The following is a 19,936-nucleotide window of genomic DNA, read 5'->3' on the forward strand; positions in this document are numbered from 1 at the left end:
AGGCAGCCCCAAGTGACTTCCTTGCTTCCCATCTTACTGCCAGACCTGACCCATCCATTCTCCATCAGGAGCATGACCTCTTAAAATGAGAAATCAGGTCATGCCATCCCCTGCTGGCCATGGTTCAGCTTCTTGGGATAAACCTGACAGTCTCCTGAAGGCCTCCAAGGCCCTGTGTTCTCAGGTTCTTCCCACCTCCCCCCCCCCCCCCCCGCCCCCAGCCAGGCTTTCTCGCAGGCCCTCACACACAGCAAGGGGCTGCTTACACTGGGGTCTGTAGCTAGGCACTCCCCACTGTCTGAGCGCTGCCCCCATCCCTCCACTCCTCCTTGGACTAATTCTTCATTGTTCAGGCCCCGGGACAAAGGCCCTTTCTCAGACAGGGCTCCTTCTAGCTCTGCTCACACATCTTGTCCTTTTCCTTCATGGCACTGATCACAATTAGAAATCCTATGTATTAATATCGGTCTCCTCCAGAATGCAAGGTCCACATCTTTTTTGTACAAATGAGTATTGGTGTACAAATCAGGCATTCCACAAGACAATTTTCCCTTCACAATCACTGTCCTCACTCTGATGAGGATAAGCCATGTGCTCCAAGTTACACAGGAAATGGCAAAGCCAGGATTTGCGCCAAGGTGCCTTCACTCCAAACACCCAACCCCTCCCCACCTTACTTGGTCTATGCCATAATCATACAGACAAGTCCCAGGCAGAATTAAGACTTCACAAGGAATTCCTGGACGTTTTCAGCTGGTAAGAAAGAAACCCAAATATAAGCCTCCAGTGTACCAGTCTCTCAGGAAATGTTACTGTGTCTTCCCTCTAGGAAAACCCCCAGAGGGAGGAGGTTTTGAGAAGCTCTGATGTCAAGAAACATACTGATACTTTTTAACTGTCTTCCAAGTTTATATGACTACAGTATCCTTTTTGCCCATACTATTGTGTTCAATGCAATACATTGGGGGGCGGGGGCTGTTGAAGTGGTGGATTTCCCAGTAACAACAGGAAAGGGGATAGAGACTAATCCAGTTGCACTTTGAGACTAGGTGTCGGGTAATGATGAAAGCTATGTAGGCTGAGTCAGTTTATGGACAGACTTGAAAGCCAGGATCTGTGACCTTAATCCAAGCCCCGTGGATGAGCAGGGAAGTGACAAGCCAGGTCTTAAGAGCAGGATATTCTTCCTTTTTCCTGATCCACTTCTGTAAGGAGGTAGCTAAGATTCCCAGGCCAGGCAGGGACTTCAGGAGCAATTTGACTGACAGTGAGACAAGCTGAATGGCCAAACAGGGCTCAAACTGGCTCCCAGGCTCTCAGGGTGCCACTGTATGGAATAGGAATAGCGCCCCCTGGAGTTACACAGGGTGGCGGCCCTCACCAGGCACATCTGGTTCCCAATCACAGGCAATCGGCTGACGGAACCTCTGAGGTCAAACCAAATTCCAGTTTTCATTTCAGAAGTTCTCTTCCTGCATTTACCCACTGCTGTGTATCGAACCGTGCCAAAACAACGAATGGCTTACAGCAGTCTTTCGCACAGTTCCCGAGGTTGGCAGGACTCGGCTGCATTTCTTTGGCTTCCTGCGGTGTCAGCAGGGGTCACAGCTGAGGCTGCACTCAGCCAGGAGGGGGCGGGCATTTGGGTGCTAGAGGCTGCAGCTTCTTGGCCCTCCCCTGCATGATCTCTCTTACACGGCCCTCACCGTTCACGGTAGCTCAAGCTTCTGGTCTGGAAACATTTCTGCTGGTTTCCAACAGCCGAAGTGGAAGCTGCCAGAACATTACTTCTGCCACGTTCGATTAGTCAAAATAATGAAAAGTCCAGCCCACACTCAAGAAGGAAAAATCTCTTATTGGAAGGAGAACACATACCCAGAAATGGCAGAAATTGCTGGTGGTCAGCTCTGGAGATGATCTACCACACCAGGTTTGTGTGTGAGACAAGAGTGTAGGTTTCTAATGACTTCGGAATAAATACACGGTGAGCTGTTCCCAGAAACGAGCACCCGGTTAAGAAAGAGTAGCTTCTTGGAAAGAACCGGACTTGTCAAGGAAAAAGGTGTTTATAGCTCACAGCTCACGGAGAACATCTGGGAGGAGCTACGGAGCTGATGTTGCGCAACAGGCAGGTTATTTTCTCCACTCCTGTGCACAAATAAACGAGCCCCCCAGCCCCCAAGTGGTGGCAGCATGACCCGCATGGACAGGGATTGCACAAGACAGAAGAGACGAACGAGCATCTGGGACATTTGTCACCACCGGGCAGTCCTTTGTTTCCTTCTTGGTGACATGCATTGGCATTTTGTTGGAAGATGCCACAAAGGAAGTGGGCAATTATACTGCTCCCAGCAGCAGGAAACAGTCTGGAAGACGAGATCATAAAAGTCTGTAGCAGAAAGTTCTGAGGCAAAAACCCATGGGTCTAGTACTAGCATTCCAGGATCCCAGCGAAGAGCAAAAGATAGTTTTTAGAATTCCTAGCACACAGCACATATTTAGCAAAGGAGTTTTCACTTTATTCTAACAACATGCAGAACCCTGGGCCACATTTTGTATATACCTGTACTTGTGAGGCCATGGGAGGAACAGAGTGCCACAGCAAGCCAGGCCTCCTCCCTTGGTGGTCACTGCTTCACTCAATGGGACCTGTTATTTGAGCCTGCACATGCCAGCCAGTTTAGGGCCTTGGGGTGAGTGAAGGCAGGGTTAATACCTGCTCAAGGAGGCTTTCTGTTTCAAACCAAGGTTTCTTTCTTTCCTTCTCTTAAAGATTTTATGTATTCACTTGAGAATGGGGGGGGGGTGCCCACACGCAGGGAACCCCGCGCAGGACCCGATCATGGGACTCCGGGATCGTGACCTGAGCCAAAGGCAGCCACTTAATCAACTGAGCCACCCGGGTGCCCCAAACCAAGGTTTCTTATTTGACCCCAGTCTAGGAATGGACTTCAAAGGTCCAATTTCCTGAACTGTAGACAAATTTGCATCATGTGCGTTCAAGATCCAATTCTAGGATTCTTCTCGTAAGGTCAGAAGAGAAAAAAGGTAGAAAGGGTCACTGCTGAGAGCTACACTGCTTGATCCTGGCACGGCTCACACAAACCCTGCTTCTGGAATGCCATTTGGCTTAGCAATTGCTCTTCAGACAAAGGCAGGCAGGTTTAGAATTACGCTTGAAGTCACTAATATACCTCTAAGATGCGTTATGTTCCATTCCATTCCGTATTCCAGAAGGAATGTGTACTGAAAGCAAGCTGTGGTCTTTTCTACTGGCCTTTCACATGTAGCCCCAACCTCGACCTGAACCAACTGCCTTCACATCAACTCCATTCAAGGTCATTCTTAAGCCGAGACAGGCAATCTGCCCAGAACTGGAGGACAAAACAAAGCTAAGTCAAATGTCCTCTTACCCCGTAAAGGGTAAACCATACTGTCACCAATCACTTGACTCACTACTCCCCCTTGTGAGAAATGGGAACAGACACAGCATCAGAGGCCTCCTGACAGCTTTAGGAATGGGTATGGAATCAGAAAATCAGGGCTGGGGCTCCATAACCCAGAGGCAAGACCTCTAAGCTCCCAACTTTCCAATGAGAAAGAGGCAGAGAATACCCACCTTACAAAGGTGTGGTGAGGAGGGAAACCAGTCAAGGGACAGTGCTTACTGAACAGCTTATTCCTAAATCAGCAGCAGTGTCAGAATGGGGAACAGTTGCTGCTTGCTGGGTCTCTGGTCCCCAAATGCTACTTACAGGATCAATTAAAATCCCTTCTTTCATCTGAAAGCTTCCACCAGTTCCATTATTTTTCTTGTAATGGAAGCCACTAGAAGCATGGGGGCCTGTGGCCGAAGCCAGGCAACCTAACTAAAAAGGAAAGGATGATTAATCATTACGGAACTAAAAAAGTAGAGAAAGCAAATGGTAGAGGGGAGGGTGGAAGTTCTCAAGTTGGAGACCAAAATGAGTTCTCTGCCCTCATTGCTGTCACCTTAGGCTCCCGGTCTCCTCCTGCCAAACCAGTGTGAATGTCTCCTGCACCGGGGCTGACATGGGGGTCAGAGGACGCAGGAGGAAGGCACCCGGCAGTGCCAAGCATATAGGAAGCAACCAGCACGTCAGGGCTCCCTTTGTCCTCCAGATAGAGTGGGCGCTTCTTCTTAAAGGGTTTCGGGAGCTGGACCCAGGAACAGTTCTGCACTTGCTCTGCTAAGGAAGGAGCCCAACAGTGGACTTGCTCTCGTGCAGCTAGAGTCGGAGGGGACAGTTTTACACAAAGTTGTTAAGGAAGTAAATTCTCTGTTTCCATACCTGTGAGGGATTTAAACCAGAGAAATCTTTTTATTTTTTGGTAAGGCAAGTTGGGTGGCAATCAGGAGTCTTGGGGGCCCGACGGTGCACAAAACTTCAAGTGCCCTGACCCCTCAGCATCTACTCACATGGTTCATTATCATCTACCCTTATATTTTCAAAATGTGAGGGAGCAGAATTTCCCTTCATTACAAATATCTAGAATGGGGAGATTTGGGCATATATCAAACAGTGTAAAAAGGGTCTTCCTGTAACCTCAAGCTTCTCTCCAACCCAGTCTCCACCCCCAGTAAGTGGCACACAGGACTCTAACCTTACAAAGGAGAACCCCTAGTTTATCCACCAGGATAGGTTCTCAACCCTACCATGCTGAGCAAAACCACCCCAGCAAATACAACTTCCAGCATCCAAGTAAGTGCCGGCCCGTCTGCCTGCACTGGATAAATGCTGCAGGACAACGCAGCTTCCAGAAATCCTCTCAAGCTGGGAGAATCCATGACTGGGGGGCGGGGGGACAATGTTCACTATTGGCAAATGAACTTGGAGACGAGGAGGGATAAACCTGTCCCCACCCCATCCCAAGCATCCACTGTACCCCATCTATCCTAACTTCCTGCCGGTGCCCTTGCCCTTGAAATCACAGGAAAATGAGCTTAAGAATGAGTAACACTGAGGCGCAAGGCTGGCTCAGTTGGAGGAGCATGCAACTCTTGATCTTGGGGTTGAGTTAGGGTCCCACATTGGGCATACAGCTTTAAAAAAAAAAAAAAAGGAGTAATATTGACTTGTCATCACTATGCATACCCATTAGCGGCAACCAAGTGAGGCAGAGAATTCTTCCCACCAACTAGACAAGTTCAGAGTAATCACTCCCTCTATAGATAGCCTGCATCAGAGAAAAAAAAAAAATCCCACAGCCACAAACCACATCCCTCAACAGTCACCTCGCTGCCGGGGAAAATAACCGCCCAGTGTGCTCACTATTAACGGCAGGTGGGCTGCGCCCTTTGCAGACTAAAAGAAGAGCCCCTGAGTGAAACAGGCTTGAGCAGAGAACATGCTTTATTGAGGAGTAGATATAGAACAGCACATTCTACCACATGTGGGGAAGGGTTAGCTTCGGTAAAAGACCTTTACCCCTTAAGAAAACCCCCAGTGAAGTTGCTTTTGGATAAACGTTAACAGTGACACTGAAACTGGTGGGGGGCTGCCACTGACATGCTGAAAAGGGGCTCCCCCCAACCCACAGTGAGTATAAGTAGTGTACAGAGAGGACAAGAGAAAGGCACAAATGACCAGAGTTGGGACCGTGGGGAGGGCTCCACGCGAAGACAGCAGTGTTGGAGACCAAGTCGGGAAGGGGAGCACATGTCCTACATCCAAAGCTGCCCCAAGATAGCGGGTTATAATGGGCTGGAGAGAAATTAGAAGGAGCGGCTCTTCCTTTGCTTGAAACCAAAAAAAGGAGAGCAGAGAACGGGGCGGGGGGGGGGGGGGTGTCAAATCCCAAAAAGGAAACGGAGTTCTTGGAAGGGCAGGAGCACTTCAGTCCCAGAAGGGAGGGTGAGGCACTGTAGAAGCAAACGCTGGGAGGGGGTGGGGGGGCGGCACTCTGCCTTGTTGAGTCATGGGCTGAGAGGAGATGTGGAATCACTTCCTACTTCTCTGAGGAGGTTCAGGCAAAAATCAATGCAACTGAGGCAGAAGTACAGGTGTGCCAGATCAGAGCGACAGGTACCGGGGAAAAGGGTTCTGCAGTCTTATGAACTGATTAGCATGCGGCATGAAAGGGAGAACCGGACATTGTTTGGCCCCCGCAAATGTAAAAAGGGGAAGGGGGTCACAAGAGAGGAAAACATTTAGGGCTGGGCACTTTCTGGTGAGGCAAAAAGGACTCGTTTCCTTCCACCAACACGCTGCCCACTGGTGAACTCAAATCAAAGTACAGAATCACCACCTGTCAATTCTCTCCATTTCATTCAGATAAATTATGTGCAGTTACCAAGACGAGTCCCTGGGAGAGTCTTAAAAAATACTGGTCTCTCATCAGCTTGACACTGATCAAAAACCAGTCTTTCAATAAAAACGGCAGAAAAACTCAAAGTGAAATAAAATCCAAAGGGAATGGACCCCTCCCAGTACACACAGTCAGAAATGTTACCTCTTCCCTGCTCTTCCAAAAAAAAACACATGTAAGGAGTAACTGGAAAGGTCCTGGTGGTGGCAAACCATGGTTTGGAAGTCTGGTGACCGGGCAGCAAGAAGCACTAGTACAAAGTTTAGAAGACACAACACAACCTCATGGGGCTAGAGGACATGAGGAGAACCAGTGACTGGACAGGTACAGTACCAAACAGAACACCTTGGGTCAGTGCTACAAGGGATCTGCTCTCAAGTCTAACAGAGATCCCATCCGGGCAACCTCACTGAGGCCGAAACAACAGTTCCTCAGAACCAGCGTCTGCAGTGAACACGAGGGTCGGAGCCAGGACAGTCCTGAGGGGGATGGCCTTCCCAAAGGATACTGTACTTGCCAATCACAAGAGCAACAGAAATGACAGACAGATCCCTAGGGTACGGATTCCTACTGCTGGGGTTCGCTGGCTCAGAGTAACAGGTCACTTTAAGTGCCCTTGGGAGGGGTCCATTTTAAACAGCTTGGATCCATGGTTTTATTGGAGTTGGATCTTTTGGCCTCTTTGGCTATCCACTCGTCAATCAGGTCCTGCGGGAGAACAATAGGAAAAATGACTCTACATTCAACGAAAATGTCTTCATTAATATACTAATGGTAATAATACACCAAAGGCATAAAAGATTATCTTTTGATTTAGAAAATGTTTTCCTAGAGAAACCATTTCCAACTGTCCTCAGGAAGAACTAAAATCATTATTCAATATTCACCTTCCCTTATATGTGAGTCAACTAAAACAAATTAAAAGTGGGCATGAGTTGGGGCGCCTGGGTGGCTCAGTCGTTAAGCATCTGCCTTCGGCTCAGGTCATGATCCCGGGGTCCTGGGATCGAGCCCCGCATCGGGCTCCCCGCTCCGTGGGGGGCCTGCTTCTCCCTCTCCCACTCCCCATGCTTGTGTTCCTGCTCTCACTGTCTCTGTCAAATAAACAAAATCTTTAAAAAAAAAAAAAAAAAAAGTGGGCATGAGTTGAGATGCCATTTGTTTAAAGAATTTAAAAGCACTTGCATGAGGGGCACCCGGGAAGCTTGGTAGGTTGGGCATCCAACTCTTGGTTTCGGCTCAGGTGGTGATCTCAGGGTTGTGAGATCAAACCCAGCATCAGGCACCATGCTCAGATATATATATAAATATCTTTTTTTTTTTTTCTAAAGTGCACTTCCACAAAGATATTTTTAAATATCTTTAAAAAAGAAAACAAGTGCACAAGCCCTGGAGTTTATGAGGATTCCCCTCAGATGAGCAATTTGCTCCAATCTAAGAAAATCATCAGAAGTGCTGTGTGACACAAAGCTGCTTAACTGAGCTCCTTTGCTTGTGTCATCCAAATTTGAGACAGGAGCTTACTAAAAGCTTCAGATAAGGACAAGATAAGAAATAAGCCTAACAGGCATCACTGCACGCTTTAAAAAAAAAAAAAAGGTACATGTAGGCAAACTCCCTTAAGGAGAGAAAGCAGCTTTTTGGGTATTAAGGCCCCATTTTGCTCTGCTAGGCCTCAAGAGACATTTAGCACTAAGCCAGCAGCTGACAAAAACTTCAAAAACTTTACCTGTCTCTTTAAAACTAGGTGTTTTCCTTTCCAGTACTTGAGCATCTGAAGGGCCTGCAGAGTGCTGACAATGTCCACAGGATTCACAGCTGTCTCCTGGCTAATTTCTGAAATAGAAGCGCTACTGAGAACCGGGCCAAAGTGCAGACCCCCACCTTCACCGACCCCCACCAAGCCAAGCCCCGCACCTCGCTTAGAGGAAACCCAGATGGTTGAAATCTGATACTTAACCCAACCTGTTCAGAGAAAGCTTATGAAGCATTTATTTGACCAGTCCTAATAACTACAAAAGAGAAATACTACAGCAAGAAATCACTCTGACCTGTATAGAAATCAAGGTCAAAGACAGACTTGACTAATTCTTCTACCCTTACATAAATATACAGGCATGTCTTATCAGCTCCTATGTTTGCCAAAAGACTTGGAAAAAAAATATTCACGTTTTTCCTCCTCCTTGACTTTCATTAAGAATTAAAGTGTTAGGGATGCCTGGGTGGCTCAGTCGTTAAGCAAGCATCTGCCTTCCGCTCAGGTCATGATCCCAGGGTCCTGGGATCGAGCCCCGCATCGGGCTCCCTGCTCAGCGGGAAGCCTGCTTCTCCCTCTCCCACTCCCCCTGCTTGTGTTCCCTCTCTCGCTGTCTGTCAAATAAATAAATTAAATCTTTAAAAAAAAAAAATAGAATTAAAGTGTTAACCACCCCAGGTTTGTAAAACCAAAATCATATAGCCATTCCCAAAGGGCCAAATGCTCTGGAATCCTTAGGCACTTTCCGGAGGGTCTCTGCAGTGGCCCGCATCCAGTGGGCCTTCTGTTCTCATATTCAGATGAAGCACGGAAGGGATATTCTCTTTGCAGGTTACCAAGCATAGCAGGGACAAGTAGAAAAGCTGGAATGTTCAGTGGCATTAACACCTTGGGTACCAACTATCCTAAAGAGCCAAAAACCAACCTTTGATAGAAATCTCTTTGCCTTGGAAATTATGCAGGTAACGGAGAAGCACTTCTTTCCAGTAACTGCGATAGCTTATGAGCCCCAGGTCGGAGAGGGGACGTTCCGGGGAGCCGACTTTTTCTTCCACTTTGGAAAGTAAGTAACCTACCGAGGAACAAAATGCAGGCACTATTTTATCCTAATCACAAACACCACTGTGTCAACATGGAAGGCTTGAGGACAGGCTGCTTCACAGTACCAACTAGGGGTCGGACATTCAATACGGGGCGGCGGCTGTACAGCATGCTGCCTTGGGATAAGCCAAAGGGGAAGACTGGGGTGTTTGCACTTAGTTGTACTAGACATTAAGAAAACTCTGGAAGGTTTCACAAGATAGAAACTTTAATAACAATGGTAATCTGTAGGTGTGTGCTGGGAACAGAGATGGGAAGCCATTTCATTATGTCACTTTTTATATTTTTTGAGATTTTTTGATTTTAAGAATAGATTATCTCAGTACTGAATCTCCTGAAGCCTCTGGTTCTAACATCTCAATGACTAACGTTAAATATTATGGGGATGCAGTCCACAAAATCCACATTCCGCAAAACGCTAGTGGAAAACTAACGTGCTTTCAACAAATAAATAGGAAAGAAATACAGGAAAGAGATGGGAGTGGGAACTTTCAGATTAAAAGTGATTTACAAGCCACATCGATCAATCCCAATGTATCAATTCTATTTGGAACTAAGTAAAATAATTACATGTGTGTTTTCTTTAAAAGGAACAAAAATCACAAAATCAGGGAAATTTGAATACTATAACTTAGGGTTATTAAGGAATTTGGGGAGGTTTGGATTTTTTTTAATGTGAAATAGAGCTTATCTTTTAGAGATGTGAAAGTAATTGAGGTTGAGAATGGAGGTAAAACAAGATTGGCCATGAAACGCTGATGATACGTTACAAGGTCTTTTATTACCCAACTATTCTACACTTGTATGTTTAGAAATCTACATAAAATCAAGTTTATAAAATAGGTGTCACCTGTTCCAAGATATAGGGCCCCCTCCTCCATGGATTATGCCACTTCCTGATTTCATCACTTCCCACAGCTGGGAAGTGATGGGCTAGAAGGCTAACTCTAAGAATTGTAATTCTGACTAAAATCTCATAAGACAGTGAACACTGAACAAAATACAGTTGATTCTCATCATTTACAGGAGTTACATTCTACAAAGTCATGGCAAGCACTAAATTAGCAAACACTGAACCACTGCTCCTAGGGAAAACAGGGTTAGGTATCTGTAAGCCTCTGGTCATATTTTCATCAACCCATCGTTATGGTCACCTTGTTCTATGTGTTTCTGTTTAATAATGCCTTTTTAAATATACATTGTTGACTCATTAGCATCGAACTCCCGGCCAACAGCACAATCACCTATGCCTAAATGAAGCCTAATACGGGTATTTTCTCTGTAAGACACACCCCATAGCCTTTGTAGATGGCATTTCGGCGCTACACCTAGGGGCCATTTAAAATCAGCAACAAGGGTGCCTGGGTGGCTCAGTCAGTTGTCTGCCTTCAGCTCAGTGGGATCCAGGCTAGCGTCGAGCTCCCTGCTCAGTGGGGAGCCTACTTCTTCTCCTCCTCCCTCTGCCTCCTCCCGCTCCCCCCCCCCGCCCGCCCTGCTCATGCTGTGTTTCTCAAATAAAATCCTTAAAAATAATAAAATCAGCAACAAAATGCACAAAAATATGAAAAGCACGGCACTAACAGACTGCAAAAAAACATGTGTTTACACTGAGAGTCGAAACAAGGCACCTGCTTGTCTGACCAGAGTGGAGAAAATATGGTGACTTCCTTCTTGCTGCTGTGTGCATGTCCACAACTGACTGCAAAAGTGCCAAGAGTATTGATTTGGGGATTACAAATAAATTCGAGGAGGCGAATTCCCAAATACAGAATACACTACTAAAGAAGCCCAAAGCCTCTATCAGGTATAGGGATTGCCACTAGAAAAGTCCTTACAAAACTGCCAATCCCTAATCCAGGAATAGATTTGAAGCCTTATGCACGTATGTGCTGTTCCTAAGTCTCAAATGGGGATAATCCTCATGAGCTTTCTTTCCTATCCTCTATTTCCCCCACTATCAGGTAGCAACTGAGTCCTGTATTCATGAAAGATTCCAGGTAACACCCGGCTGACCAAGGACATTCAGATTCTGTCCACATAGCCGTTCACCTGCTGCACGCCGGGAACTACAGAGACCCAACCGTTCCTGTCGCCCCTGCAGCTCGCGGAGCCTAGGCCGGAGCAGTCCCACTTACTGAAATCGATGAGCATCTTGCCATAGCCCTGTCTCATGTACTGAGGCATGGTGAGGATACACGACACGTTGTAGTTGAGGAATGAATTCTTTTCCTAAAGTCAAGAGCAAAACAGATGACAGCACGTCAAGAGGGTTTGGAACCCGAGGTGTCAGCAGTCCCACAAACGCAAAAGAAGGCTGCTGGCAAACAGTCTGGTTAAGCAGTCCCAGGGAGTGGCTGTCACGCTCACAGCTGGTCCGTGCACACCGTTTCCTACGATGGCCGAAGCCAGCCATGCCAGGCTCTCCCTAGCTCGGAGACCAGTCTCATTTTAAGGGGGCTGACTGAGTTCCTTCTAGTCACAGAGCAGGGCAAGGTCTGACTGCTGAGTCGGTCAGGGCAACCCTCTGTAAATGTAATCTTTCAAAAGGGGGCTGCCTGCTGGAAAAGAGGGATCCCCAACAGTAAGCCCCCAGTCTGGAAGGGAGTCAACAATCAAATCACATACTGTACGGTTCCCTTTACACAAAACGCTCAGGACAGGCACACTTACAGAGATGGGGCTGACAGTGGTGGAGGGGAAATGGGCAGTGTTGCTCCGGGGGTGCTTGCTGGGGTAGGGAGAACGGAGCGGAGGGCCTGCGTGATTACTGCACTACACTCTGACCGTACAAAACCGCTGAGCCATGCGCTTTAAATGAGTCAAGTGTGTGGCATGTGAATTAGATTTCAATAAAGTTCCTAATAAAAAGTCAGAAGCAAAACCTGGCCTTCAGCCTTCAAAGGCACAGTGGCCTTATCACAGAATGAGCCCAGCTAGAAAACCAGGCGAAAGGAATATATTCCTGGTTTTAGGCTAATAACAGAGGGCAAAGCTAGGAGCGTTGGCTCGACTACAAAATGTGGGCTTCAGGGTTAGCAGGCAGGGCCTTGGACAGTAATTAATAGGTAGCTCTAACCCACAAGTCCAGAAGTGAATAAACCAGAAGCTTTTAATAAAGAATTGCAAACTTGCATTAAACAATCTTTGATACATGGATTTTTGCGACCCTCCCCCCCAACCCTTAAGGGAAGGGCTGTCATTGCCCAGGGTACAGCCTCTTCCTGTCAGTGAGCCGGGTCCCCAAATGCCAACATCAATCACCCTGCTGGGGCAGGTAGCTTCTTAATCTCCAGATCCTGCTGACCTTGGAAAAATATCCAATCAGGTGACAGCCGGTGTTGTCCGCTTCTGTCATAACATAAAACAGGAAGGGTTCCACATCATAATATAACGTCTTATGGTCCAGAAAAAGCTTGGCCAACAGGCACAGATTTTGGCAGTAGATCTGGAAGCAGAGACAGAATTCATGCATGGGCCAGTGATTCTTAAACTTATCAGATAAAGGCCTAAAATTAAAGATCATATCATCATTGTTGATGAGGCAGCAAGTGTGCTTTGGTCCACAGCAGAGTCCTACCTTCTTTACAAAGGGGAGATGGAGACAGAATAAATTGCTTCCAAGACCTGTGAATATACACCCTCCACCACCACACCTCCTTCTTACCTTGTTTTTCTTGCCATCCACTTCAAACACGGAGATGGAGCCTTTACGATAGATCTCATCGCCAGGTGGGTGTTTCCACACACATTTAGCCTGCAAGAGAATGGAATTTGTATCAGGGAAACAAACCTTCCCCAACAAGACTGCTGCTCAAAAGGAAAAATGAATCACAGGTCAAATTTAGTTAGTGGAGATGACAGACAGCTGGACACACTTGAGAATGTACGGCAAGAGTTGTTTTTTTGTTTTTTGTTTTTTTTTTTTAGTAAAACAATTAACGGCTTCTAAAATCATAGTAATGTGTTTATGGTATTTTTATAGCAGTTTAGGACAAGTTTTCTAGATCATACTCTGGCCCTGTTTCAACCCAGGAGATTAAAATCATCTACTACGTAAAAGCCAGATAAATAAAAAATACCCTCGATTCTAAAACGCCCTGTGCCAACAGGAAATTCTTAAGCAGCTTATTTCCAGCAGCTTAGAGTTGCTAAGAAAAGGTAGGAATACTTGATGTTCACCTTTACCCGTAAACTTTGTTACCACATAACCATTAGTCTTTTCTTCAGATTAGAAAACAGGCCCATGACAATAAAGACTAACCCCTACCAAAGCGTTCCCTTTGTTATATAAGGAAGATGAGCAAGTCCTTCTGTGGCTTAAAAAAAAGGCAAGGCAGCCTGGTTCAGCAGCAAGAAACTGCAGGGGTAGGTGGGCATCTGGCCACAAGGAGGCACAAAGAACCCCTTTCCTCACCCTCAATTGCTAAAGGATTTAATGCAGCCAGTCAGCCATTGCTGGAAATACGTGAATTCTTACAAGGTTTTATGTAAATACATTAAATAGTATCATTTAGGAAGCAGATGTATATGGAACATTTTCTATTAAGTTTTATTGTGATTTTTGGTCAACTCAAGAATCACACCCCAATTGTCACATGTAAATCCAAATACTAACTGGAATTGCTTCAAGAAAGCTCCACCCCTAGGCTTATTCCTATATCCACCCGTTTATTCATACTGGCTCTTTCCAACAATAACCCAACTAATACAATTGTTTAGAAACAAGCCAAACTGTTGGCCGAATGGCCAAAGGTGGCCCATTTCAGCGATTACTCATGAAGCAATGGGAATCAGAAGTGTAGACGAAAACACAGGTTTTCATTTCCTGAAAATCAGTTTTTGTACCTCCCGTAATGCAGATCCTCAAATATTCAAAATGTTTACTTGACCCTCAGATTTATTCAAACCGTTTATTTTCCCCGCCTACTACTGTGTCTTGCCCTTTCGGGCTATTTTATTGGTTAATGCCACTAAATAACCAGAAACAAAAAGGAAGAAGTAAAACCTAAACGGTAAGCAGTTCACATCAGTAAAAATACCAGCCTTACTTTCACACAGGAAAACCGGATTTTAGTTTATTTCCATGGTCTACAACCACGGAGACCAGTCCTCTGCTACCCTCACCCCTGTGGCCTAGTGGCCCCACCAGTCCTTCATCCCTCAGTCGCTCTCCCCCCAAGTCGAGTCGAGTGTGCAGGAGTCTGGAGGGCTGAATTCACAGGGGCGGTTCTGGGCCGCAACACTACAAGAGTATGGGTTCCAGAGATGAGAACACAAAATGCAGTTATCCCCCAACCCAACCGGGGACAAGAGTAGAAGGATAGGAACTCTGGGAAAGCCTGGGCCGTAGATGTTCAGCATACAGAAAACCTGGTAAATAAAGGTGGAAGGGGATGGAAGGAGGGACACCCTAAAAGGTCTTAGAGCCAAATTATGCTGGGATGACAGAAATAGGAAAAGGAAGGTGTCCTGCCCAAAAAGCTCCTTCCTCTCTTCCCCACCCCTGCTCCTAGAAATTCCCTTATTTAAGACAAGTTTTTCATTCTTCAGCTAGGAAATGAAAAATGACCTAAAGCTACAAAATACCTAGTGAGCATATTTATGAACAATAAAATGAGTGTCACATCTTTCTTCCTATTTGAATAGGAAGGACAATGTTCAGGAACCAGAAAGCACTAAACTTGGGAGAAGGCACCAAAGCACCCATTTTGTTAATTTCCTAAGTTGTCTCCTTTAAATACGCATTCATTCAACACACATTTACTGGGCACTTCCTGCCCTCGCTGGTTGCTAAGGATACAAAGTGAGTCACATTGTCCTTGCCCTGTCTAATGAAGTCAATCTAATGAAGTCTACTTGCTTTTATCTAGTTTGGGACACGTAAAAACTGTGGGCAGAGGTAACTGATATCCCAAGGAGAAATGGCAAAGAGCAGGCAGCAAGAAAAAAGACAAGTCAATGTGTGTGACAGGATGTGGTTATGGGACATCAGCTGCTTTGGGTGCCACATGGCACCAGCCAGGCCCACAGGCTGAATCCTCCCCACCCTGAAATGTGGCTTTCCATTTCCAATGCCTTTGTGCCATTACTATGGACCACTGAGAGAGGAAGGCTTAGAGATGGAGGTCATCCAGGTAGAGGTCAACATCTAGAGCTCCTCTGGCTCATCACCATCATGATCAGAGAACCCCAGACAGCTTACCATGTGTCGGCGGAGTATCGTTTGGCTCTTCATGTACTTTAAACAGAATTCGCACATGTAGAGACGTCCCAGGCGTGCATATTCTTCGGGATAGGGAGAATGGTACCAAGTATCAAGCTCATAACGACCAAAAGCAATTGTTTTAATCATGTTGCTCCCCTCTGTGATTTGGCCTTGCAGCCTTAACTTCTCCTATTGTAGAGAAGAAATCAGAAAGAGGATTACAATCAATCATCTTTGTTTTTAAAAAGCCTCTAGTATGCTTGTTTGCATGCCACCATGCTAGGCTAGGAGAAAAAATAGAATTGCCTTCTAACTCATGAGAAACTTGCACTAAAGAGGGGTACCTACCTGGACACAGATAGTCAAGATGGCTTCTAGAAAACTCACGATCTACACTGCCTGAAAACACAGGTCTCAACAGACTGTGGCTTTTCTCTGCTCCCTACCATGCTGTGTGGGCCTCGTCTCTAGAATCTCAGAACAAGTCCTTGGTAAAATTTTGTTTTTTATCAGCCTACACCAAACTTCTTTTTTTTTTTTTTTTAAAGATTTTATTTATTCATTTGACAGAGAGAGACACAGCGAGAGAGTGAACACAAGCAGGGGGAGTGGGAGAGGGAGAAGCAGGCTTCCCACGGAGCAGGGAGCCTGATGTGGGCTTGATCCCAGGACCCTGGGATCATGACCTGAGCCGAAGGCAGACGCTTAACGACTGAGCCGCCCAGGCGCCCTACCAAACTGTTTTATAAAGGCAATCTATCACAAATACAAATGCCCCACCCTTACAAAACATTCTAAAACCAAACAAAAGATTATCTAGAATGTGCTTTACTACTTCTAAAACTGTATGGATCTGTGTGACATAAATCCACAGGTATATGGGGCCATCCTCTCAACGCAGGTCCCTGAAAAAATATTTTTGAAACATGGACAATGCTTTAATACTGTAATCTAAACTCCAGATAAAGTAGAAAGTATTTTTGGGTATCAATCTCTACTCAGTGGCTAGGAGCTGACTACAGGAAGAAATTTTTTTTTTAAGGTTTTATTTATTTGAGAGAGAGAGAGAGAGAGAGAGCACAAGAGGGGGTGGGGTCAGAGGGAGAAGCAGACTCCCCACCAAGCAGGGAGCCCGACACAGGACTCAATCCTGGAACCCCAGGATCATGACCCGAGCCGAAGGCAGTAGCTTAACACAACTGAGCCACCCAGGCGCCCTACAGGAAGAATTTTTAAGCCTAACCAGGTGGAGAGCTGTGATAGGAAATGCTCTGCTCCAGAGCAGGAGAAAGCAGCTACCAAACCCTGCCCCCTCCAAGTTTCCAACAAGTCGAGGATTTGTGAATGAAGTATTTGATATAATTAAAAAAAAAAAAAAGGGTAAAGAGGATAATCACTCTACAAGCTAAATTTCCCTCAACACATTTAATCTGTTAAATCAGAGGTACCACAATTTTTTAAAGCAACCTTGTTGAAAATTCTGCCTAGGGTACAAAAACTAAGTGAGACTAACCGTAAATAAAAACCAGAACAGAAAACCAGCTTCATAGATAAAACGTGGCTGGTCAAATATTAATTTCCTTTATAAAACAACCAACCACAGCCTTTTCCATTATTCTTCTTCACTGTTCTCTTAATTCTTTTAGAGCTAGACTGGAGGGCTGAGGAAACCCTGCAAAGGCTAGTTCCTGGGGGGGGGGGGGGGTATGAGAACAAGAGAGGCTTAGCCACCAATCTAGAGGCTCTCAGAATTGCAAATTGCCCAATTGAGACCAAGGGGCACCTATTGTCTAAACCGGCCTCAACACTCCCACCGAACAGGTCCTTCTGGGAGGTGAGGTGGAGAGGGAAAAAGGGTCAGGGCAAAGGAAGGGAGGAGGGGAAATTAATTTTAAATATGAATGGGAAGTAGGATCATCCTGAAAAGGATAGCTGGGGGAGGGGAAAGAGATTCATGCAGCAAAGGACCAAAGGACATTTATTTCCCATCAACTGATTGCTGATCACTTTTCTTGGCAGTTGTACAAGCCCTTCACAAGTGGTCCACAAGCTTGAAGGTTTTAATACTCACCAAATCCTCTGAAGCCCGGGCTTGTGCTCTTCGGAAAAGATCCAAGTCATACTCGCTAGTCAGGTTTTCCAAGAGAGGTTCCCGAGTGTTCCCATAGGTCTGTCTATGTTCCTAGGAAAATAACCAGAGCGTGATTCTTTCTGCTTCTAAGAACTTCATCTATTTCATTTCAGTCAATGCCAACCAGAGGGCCAAGCACAACTAGAAGCTATTTATTTAGTGCCTACTGTATGCCAGGCATTATACTAGGCACTGGGGACTGAGCATAAGACACACTATTACCAGGTTAATGCCAAAAACAACCATTATCCACCCTAGTGAATCTGGAAAGAAAATGCTCCTACACCTTCAAAAGGGAGTTTCATTCTTCTCTCTCTAAATGAGCACCTCGAGGGTCAGAATTCTATGCCTCCATTTCTTCATCTGAAAATGTGCATGACAATACAAATAAATAAAATATAACAAACCCAAAGGCACTACAAATTCCTAGAATCTTGAGACCTGGAAGGAACCTTGGTGGATACTCCCATATTTCAAAGCAAAGCAAAACAAATAGCACAAAATCTCTGAGACTTAGAGTCTGAGATTTTAGACTGAAAGGAAAAGCCGCAACGAAGAAGCGGTATCTGCACTAAGTGGTCCTTGCTAAATTCTATCCCTGCAGTCGCTGGGCCCAAGACACTGTCCGCCCAAGGCCTGAAAGTCTCGCCTGAGATCTCCAGCCCCAGTGCATGGGAAACACAGGCTGGCCCCTTTAAAAACCACTGTACTAAATATTAAGCAAGAAGAAAGAGACAATACTCATAGAAAATCAGCAGCATAAAAATAAGCCAGTTCTCAGTAAGTATTAAATCTCACCATGGCAGTCATGACAAGTACCCTGGCACCGGAAAGAAAGGCCACAAGGCAAACTTCCCTTTTTAAACCTCTGATTCTAGCCCTTCCCACTCCGTCCTAGACTCCACCTCCCACCCATAGAATAGAAGATAATGGTTGTTAAGTGGAGTGGATGGCTCATCCCAGGGAGAACATTATAGAATTCACATATATATTAGCATATGAAAAAACTATTCACCAATACCTTGACCCCTATTACAATTTCTTCAGGTTCCTCTGGGCCCATCTGACCGGTATCTTTTGCATTTGGACTCTGTCATCTAAGATTCAGATTCTAAATATTAAGTTATTTCTTCTAGTTTCATAAACATTTTTTTAAGCTTAAAAAAAATATCCTATCCAGCATTTTTAACAGCAAAGTTGGATCCAAATAACTTAGCTCAAATTTTGGAAAGCAGATGTTTATAAACTAAATTTCAGGAGCTTTTACTTCAGACATTCTTTCTACCCCCATATGATTTCTGGGCAAATTACTTCTCAAAACCTCTGTTTTCTTATCTATGAAATAGGTAATACACCATCCATCACAAAGAGTTGTCATAAAGATGATGGAAAACAGGGCGCCTGGGTGGCTCAGTTGGTTAAGCGACTGCCTTCGGCCCAGGTCATGATCCTGGAGTCCTGGGATCGAGTCCCGCATCGGGCTCCCTGCTCGGCAGGGGGTCTGCTTCTCCCTCTGACCCTCTTCCCTCTCATGCTCTCTGTCTCTCATTCTCTCTCTCTCAAATAAATAAATAAAATCTTTAAAAAAAAAAAAAAAAGATGATGGAAACAACATAACCATGCCTTAGTGCCTAAGCACATAAGCACTCAATAAATGCTATTATCATGTTACTCATTCCACGTCTACCCAGTTTGTAGATAAAAACACTGAACAAGGCAGAGGGAAGCATACAACTTTGCACCTGACAGCCCACTACCAGAACCCTCCCCTCTACTAACCCCACAGTCTGGTGTAGGAATTCAGCTACAAATTCGCCCACTACCCGTTTCCTGCTGGCCCATATCCATCTCATTCATAAGATTATCATTTTCAGGGGCACCTGGGTGGCTCAGTCGTTAAGCATCTGCCTTCGGCTCAGGTCAGGATCCCAGGTCATGATCCCAAGGTCCTGGGATCGAGCCCCGCATCGGGCTCCCTGCTCCGTGGGAAGCCTGTTTCTCCCTCTCCCACTCCCCCGCTTGTGTTCCTGCTCTATCTCTCTCTCTGTCAAATAAATAAATAAAATCTTTAAAATAAAAAAAATTTTAAAAAAAAGATTATCATTTTCAAGGCAGTGAGGATGGCCAAAAAAGTAAATACATGGTTTGGCATATTTTTGCCTTAATGAAGCTGTGTATCCACAAGCCATACATTAAATAACCTAATGCCTAAATAAGCCAATATTCCAACTCTATGAAAAAATAAAAATACACATCAGAAAAAGACCGAGAGGGCGCCTGGGTGACTCAGTCGTTAAGCGTCTGCCTTCAGCCCGGGTCATGATCCCAGGGTGCTGGGATAGAGCCCTGCATCAGGCTCCCTGCTCAGCGGGAAGCCTGCTTCTCCCTCTCCCACTTCCCCTGCTTGTGTTCC

The 19,936-nt window shown here is 45.6% G+C and overlaps 1 protein-coding gene across 4 annotated transcripts in view; it reads right to left on the minus strand.

Annotated features, from left to right (window-relative positions):
• Positions 1-5,357: 5,357 nt before the first annotated feature.
• Positions 5,358-19,936, minus strand: part of KAT7 (lysine acetyltransferase 7) — a 31,384-nt gene continuing 16,805 nt past the window's right edge. For all 4 annotated transcript variants that reach the window (XM_036094836.2, XM_036094827.2, XM_036094858.2 and 1 more), the window contains 8 exons: positions 17,464-17,574; positions 15,390-15,581; positions 12,852-12,941; positions 12,492-12,632; positions 11,323-11,416; positions 9,012-9,158; positions 8,060-8,166; positions 5,358-7,038 (listed from right to left, as the gene is read on the minus strand). In XM_036094836.2, coding sequence (XP_035950729.1) covers positions 6,937-7,038; positions 8,060-8,166; positions 9,012-9,158; positions 11,323-11,416; positions 12,492-12,632; positions 12,852-12,941; positions 15,390-15,581; positions 17,464-17,574 — 984 coding nt within the window. In that variant the 3' untranslated portion in view covers positions 5,358-6,936. The remainder of the gene's footprint in view (positions 7,039-8,059; positions 8,167-9,011; positions 9,159-11,322; positions 11,417-12,491; positions 12,633-12,851; positions 12,942-15,389; positions 15,582-17,463; positions 17,575-19,936) is intronic.

This window comes from Halichoerus grypus, chromosome 2 (assembly GCF_964656455.1).
Source record: "Halichoerus grypus chromosome 2, mHalGry1.hap1.1, whole genome shotgun sequence".
Taxonomy (NCBI): Eukaryota; Metazoa; Chordata; class Mammalia; order Carnivora; family Phocidae; genus Halichoerus; species Halichoerus grypus.